At 31.4% G+C, this 6507-nt stretch overlaps 1 protein-coding gene across 5 annotated transcripts; it reads left to right on the forward strand.

The window, feature by feature from the left end:
* On the forward strand, nt 1-4144 carry LOC131655102 (acyl-protein thioesterase 1-like). 5 transcript variants are annotated; one of them, XM_058925006.1, is made up of 10 exons: nt 1-136; nt 609-678; nt 855-969; nt 1997-2033; nt 2157-2226; nt 2372-2476; nt 2563-2713; nt 2795-2877; nt 3374-3467; nt 3711-4144. In XM_058925006.1, the coding sequence occupies exons 2-10, from the start codon at nt 648-650 to the stop codon at nt 3799-3801; spliced, it is 777 nt and encodes a 258-aa protein (XP_058780989.1). In that variant the 5' UTR covers nt 1-136; nt 609-647; the 3' UTR covers nt 3802-4144. The 5 variants fall into 5 exon arrangements, with proteins under 5 accessions (XP_058780989.1, XP_058780990.1, XP_058780993.1 ...); XM_058925007.1 differs by having other exon boundaries at nt 43-195; XM_058925010.1 differs by lacking the exon at nt 1-136 and adding an exon at nt 279-330.
* Nucleotides 4145-6507: the final 2363 nt, after the last annotated feature.

Consider the following 6507-nt stretch of genomic DNA (forward strand, 5'->3'; position numbering starts at 1 on the left):
TGCTGTTGTTTTTACCATGTTCTTTGTCACTGCTAAATGTGAAGAGTGAGTGATACAACAAAAGGGAAAGCCGTGGGAACGAGACCAAGAAAGGCAAATCATGAAGAAAACCAAAAAAGCCCATATGCTTTTCTAGGTTTGTTTCTCACTTGGTCGAGCTTTGTGAAAAGAACAAAGATATAGTATTTTGTTAATGTAAGATTCTAGTATGTACATATAATAATAATTATCTTATTTTTTCAACTTTTCATTTCCTTAATTCATGCACCTATTTTACAAATTAATTTCATTTTCTATTCACAAGGTGGCAAATGTCAAAGAAAAATAAAGGTTTTTATATTACCAAATTATTCTTCTTGTTTTCTTTGCTTTCACAAGCATAGATTCTCCAATCTTAGTATTATTTTCTCTGCATTTTTTGCTTCGTTGCTTGTGGATTCTAGCTCACAAAGGGTTTCAACTTTTCACTTTCTGTCAATTTTTAAGGACCTTTTTTAGCTAGTTTTATAAGTAGGGTAGCTGATGCAGATTCACTGATGTTGTTGTTATTTTATTCTCTTATTTGGGTATAAATAGATATTGCTAATGTTGGTTTTTCTTCATTCCAGAAGCTTGACATAAGCATTTACCTGTTTGAAGTTGAAAATATGAGTCACAGGAACTTCTCAGCTAGTTCTGGTTAGTTGGAATGTCAACCAATGGCATTTCTATTGCACTGGCACTGCAAATTAGTTTTTTTTAAAAGAGAAATGTTAATATATTACTAGGGTTTGAACCCGGGTCGATTAACTTGTGCAAGTTGTAAATCGACTTATGAATTAACCTTTGTAGAAACTAAGTATTCTATGTTTCAGGTAGTGGAAATGGTGGCAGGACATTTGAGTTTGGAAGGACTCATGTGGTTAGACCTAAAGGCAAGCACCAGGCAACTATAGTTTGGCTACATGGTATTGGCGATAACGGCTCAAGGTATATTGTTTACTCGAATGTTTTATCTATGAATTACTGACACAGATACGTTGACACTAATAATGAGAAAATCAATTAACTGATCGCAATCACATGCGCTGGTGTTGTGTCACATAGCCGTTCAAGTTTTTGGAGGTCTTGTGTAGGTTAGCCGCAGTTTGACAATGAGAAAACAAATAGAGACAGACCATATTTAACCACGACTTAACCGTGACAATATTTTATGAGCCTATTTAGCCACAGTTTAACGGAGATAACTTTTGGGCCTTGTGAGGCAGTCCGCCTTGCACGTCCTCAAAGACGGCCCTGTCGTGTTATGTTAGTGTCGAATACTAGACATACCATTGATCAAGAGCATAGTGCTTTATGCAATCATGGTTTAAAGATGGAAAGGTTTAATGAGCTGGTTGACATATGCAGTTAAAGGTTATATTATGAAAACTGATTGTGCTCACAGGCCACAGCAATAGATTACCATGCATTTTCTCAACATCTATGTTAGTTTGCATGGCTCAAAAGTCTGGAATTGGTGTTATTTGGAACATGAATATTTGAAAAAGTTTATTCCTTTTTATTGTTAAACTTAGTTTGTATAGATACCTACCTACCTTCACTTTATGCTTGAGAGTATGCTTTTATAGTAAGGGAATGTCAATATCTTGTCCTCTTCTGTTAAAGTTTGTTTATTAACAAGTTTATTTTACATTCTAAACTGAATTTTTTCATTGATGGAATAATTGATTCTGATACTAGTGTATGCAAATAATAGAAAGGGGACCACACCAAACAAGAACAAATATAGTAGTCCCTATGCAAGTAATATACTCTTGATTTCCATAATTTTGAAACCATGTTGATTGGTGCATTGAGTTATCTAATACAAAACTTATGCTATTTATAAATATGTAGTGTGGTCCCAAACTAAGGTTAGGGTATTATAGTTTTAGTGTGTATTTTCTTAAAGAAACCTTAAACTAGTTTAAGATTGACCTATGATGAATAACATAGACTTTATTTTGTCTTGCAGCTGGTCTCAACTATTGGAAACTCTTCCTCTTCCAAATGTAAGAATACGCGTAGATTTGACACAGGCGTTCGCTTTTTCAATAGATACTGCAAATCCGCAGTTGCATGTTATGCTATAATGCTAAGAAGATGCTATCTGTGATGTTGAAATTATGTTTCAGATTAAATGGATTTGTCCAACTGCTCCTACGCGGCCTGTAGCCTTATTTGGCGGATTTCCTTGCACTGCATGTAAGGCTCATTCATTGCTCTTTGACCATTTTCCTTTGGCCGCGCAAAAATTGATTTTGTATATTTGGTTTAGAGCTGTAGTACCGTTACCATCTTCGTTTCAACCGTCGATAATAGTCTAATTTGATTGAGGTGTCTCTACCAGGGTCTGATGTTGGGGATATTTCCGAAGACGCTTCGAATGATTTGGAGGGGTTAGATGCTTCTGCAGCACATGTTGCCAATCTTTTGTCAACAGAGCCTGCAAATAGTAGGTTTTCTATGATCCCTTGAGATGGATATTGATATAAACTGTCGACAATCGTCTAATTTGATTGAGCTAATGCTTATGTACAGTCAAACTTGGTATTGGAGGCTTCAGTAATGGTGCTGCAACTGCACTTCACTCGGCTACATGTCATGTTTTGGGACACTATGGGAATGGAAATGTTTATCGTATCAATTTGAGTGCGATTGTTTCTTTAAGTGGCTGGCTTCCTTGTTCAAGGTTTGGTTTATACTTTCTACCATTTACTTTTCTTTACGCTATATGCTATATATATAACTCAGACGACGCTAATTGATACAGGACCTTGGAAAACAAGATCCGTGGATCGCGTGATGGCATAAGACGTGCGGCGTCGTTGCCGCTATTTCTCGGCCATGGGAAGGGTATTTATAACTTTTATCACTTTCCTTTGCAACTTGAAATTTAATGTGTTATAATCTGTTCGCTTTCTATTAATTTCGGTATAAAAATATGTATGTTTGGAGGTTGACAAAAGTGATGCTGAAAACGAAGAATTGATTTTGGCATGTTTGGAGGTTCTTGATTAGAATTAGAATTGATTTTGCATCTAAAATTGATTATAACTTGACATCAGGATTTATAACTTTCGTCTACAAACACCATTTCTACATTCAAATTTATCATTCAACTTACTTTCACGTGAATATATCCGAGCATACATAATTTAAACAAAAACAAATTCATTCAAAATCAAATTTGGCTATCATCGAACCATTTACACTCTTTGCTTGCTTCTGTCATTGTAAATTGTAATTCAAGCTTTAAAGTTGAAATGATACAATCTTAAATCATGCAATAATATTGAACTGACTTCATACCTGATCGTCGCGATGTATATACCTTGAATTGTTTTTGTAGCTGACGACGTGGTTGCATATGAACACGGAGAGACTTCTGCAAGGACCTTAAGCTCAGCCGGATTCCAGAATCTTATATTTAGAAGCTACAACGGGTATACAACTTTTTTTCTTTCTTCTTTTCAAAGTACAAAGATCTTGGATGGCGGTTCATGGTACAGTTCAGTTAGAAAACCAAACCAAACCAAACCATAATAAAAGGTCATCTGAACTGAACTAAACCGTTTCAATTTATCCAGAACTGAACCGAACTGAGCTGAACCCAACTAGGTCATATTTCATATTTGTGTATGACATGAAGTTATTGTAATAAGTAGTATAATATTGTATCTGTGCAGGTTGGGTCATTATACAGTTCCTGAAGAGACTGATGAAGTATGCAGATGGCTAACTGCAAATTTGGCACTTGAGGGGTTAAGATTGAACTAGTGAAGTAAAGCTCTCAATCATCATGTTATAGATTATAGAACCATACTTTTTAATTAATCAACGAAAAAAGGGGTTATAGAATAGATAGTGGTTTGGGGTATATTGGTAATATGGTATAATAGCCTCTTCATTCTCTCTTTCTTTTTCTATTATCTTAGCACTAAATAAAACTTCTCTTTTTTCTCTTCAAGGGTGGTTAGTCATTTTTATTGATGTGTGGACATGGATAATTTTCTTTTTGGCAATTTTTCATCTAGCCATGGTTATGTATTGTTGTTTTCTGTAATTCTTAAAATGTAATAAGCCAAACGAGAATAAAACGAGTTTCATTACATCGTAATATATCAATGCCATGTAACCAAGGCTAGTAGATAGTTACTCAAATTAACATTTTTTTCCCCTATCCGCACTCTGGTTCTAAGGGAGAATGGGAAATGAAACTCTAATAATCTAAAGTTGGTGCTCGAGATCATGACACTGAGTAAATATTATTTCTAACAGAAATTAACTCTAAAATAATGTTTTTTAGTTATAACATTTATTTGAGATGTTTTAATGGTGCGTTTGAAATAGATAATTCAAAATTTCAAGAGAATTTAGAATTATAGTAATTCAAATGCTTTAATTCAATTCAATTTTCTTCATTTTTTACATTGTCTTGTTTATAGAGTATTATAATTTATAATTATTCACTGGAATTTTTTTTTGTTTATTTTTATAAATTTGAATACTTTTGAATCAAATTTAAAATTTTAAAATAAGGACCAACTTGCAATTTTAAAATTTTAAAGAAATCAAATTATAGATTTTGAAATTTATTAAGAACCATTTGCAATTTTTAAAAAAAATTATGGGTCAAATTAAAAGTTTCAAAAATTATAGAAACTAATATGTAAGATTTGGAAAATTAATAGTAGCCACCTTGATATTTACACCTATAAATTTCTTAAATTTAACTTAGATAAAATATTTTAATATTTTTATTATTTTAATAATTATTTATATTTTTTTCAAACAATAAACATTTTTAATATCTTTTTGAATTCCTTCAAAAAAAAATTATTTATTATTTTTTTCTTAATAAAATTCTTTATTCAAGCACACTAAATGCATATTTGGTTTGGCTTTTGAAAATGTCAAAATTAATTTTGCAGGTGTAGAATTGATTTTGGGTGATTTTAAGATGTTTTGTTAAGCAAAAGTAGAATTCATTCTGTCTCCAGAATTGAATCTACTTGAAGATAGAATTTGTAGCTTCTGCCTCAAGAATTGATTCTGGATGATTTTTACACTGTAATTTATTATTCAACTCACTTTTACATAAATATATTCAAACATAAATCAATTATGCTAAACTCAATTCTGATAAAATCGATTATATCAAATTCAATTCTACTAGAATCAATTCTGTCCACCGCCAATTCAAACACACTCGCAAGTCATGATTTCTATTTAATTGTTAATGTCATTGTCAATGGGATTGAGTTAGTTAGGGGTGTACATGAACCGGTTTGGATTGAGTTTGGCCAAACCCAATACCCAACCCATATTGGACACTCCGGTTTGAGTGATGTAAATTAACCATCTGTTACATCAATGGGTCGGTTTGTACAAATTCACTAATTTTTGAGTTGGGTTGGATTGGATAGTGGGTTATCCAAATAATTTTTTTGCTTATTAACATTAAAAGACTAAACGATGAGTCATCATTTTTTTTCTTCATATAAGATACTCAAAATTTATATGTTCTTAAAAAAAAGTTAGATAATCTATTTTTACAATCTTTTAGTATTATATAATAATAAATGATAATATCAACTAATAAAAATTATCATAAAATACTAACAATAATTAGTTGCATGACATAAAATTGTATTAGCATTAAATAACTAAAAAGTGAAACATTCAAAATTAGTTAATGTCATTTCACTAAAATAGTAAATATTTAGAGACTAAAATTACAACTTCTAAGTTAATATTCATCAAAATTATTAAAATTGTAAAAATAAATATTTGATTAGTGGGTCAATGGATCTTTTGGGTTTGAGTTTGACCCGAAACCCGATTTTTTAAATGAGTTTTTTAATTTTGAAACACATATCCATCTAATTATGTGACCCAACCCAACCCATTCTTGTGAATTTTTTTGGTTGGACTTGACCGGATTTGTGAATTGATCCAACCCATACACACCCTTAGAGTTAGTAAATAGTAAGGTTCTTAACAAATCCAAAATAAATTTCGAAGTCTGAGTACGAGAGATATCCACATTCAACAGATTTTAAATATAACTATAGTACTACTGAAAGAATCTATCAAAAACTAAAAATAAAATACTGTCAAATGTGAAAATCAAATAAATGTATGAATTTTTTATTATTGATGTGGTAATAATTAATAAATGTATGAAAATTCACAAAGAACAAATTGTAAAATCTTAATAACTTTAAGGTGTAGAACATAATTGTTTACTTTTAAAAATTAATAGTAACGTTTTGCTGTAACATGAAAAGCACAGCCAAGCAAGCCAATAAAAGTTTGTATAGTAGATGATATACTTATTTATGTAAACACCAAGTCTTAGAGTCTATTATGAACTCCAGTGAATTTCTAATACCTAACTCAGTTAAATTTTTTGGGATATTACCATTTTATCCCTGTCATATAGGTCATTTCTGGTTTATCCCCTGTAAATTTTTTTTTTTG

The sequence above is a fragment of the Vicia villosa genome, linkage group LG3 (assembly GCF_029867415.1).
Source record: "Vicia villosa cultivar HV-30 ecotype Madison, WI linkage group LG3, Vvil1.0, whole genome shotgun sequence".
Taxonomy (NCBI): domain Eukaryota; kingdom Viridiplantae; phylum Streptophyta; class Magnoliopsida; order Fabales; family Fabaceae; genus Vicia; species Vicia villosa.

What these genes read in the sequence shown, in the direction of transcription:
- LOC131655102 (XM_058925006.1), top strand. Translation starts at nt 648, where the DNA reads ATGAGTCACAGGAACTTCTCAGCTAGTTCTG. An exon ending in GAACTTCTCAGCTAGTTCTG is followed by an intron (nt 679 to 854) that starts GTTAGTTGGAAT and finishes TCTATGTTTCAG; the next exon opens with GTAGTGGAAATGGTGGCAGG. An exon ending in ATTTCTCGGCCATGGGAAGG is followed by an intron (nt 2,878 to 3,373) that starts GTATTTATAACT and finishes TTGTTTTTGTAG; the next exon opens with CTGACGACGTGGTTGCATAT.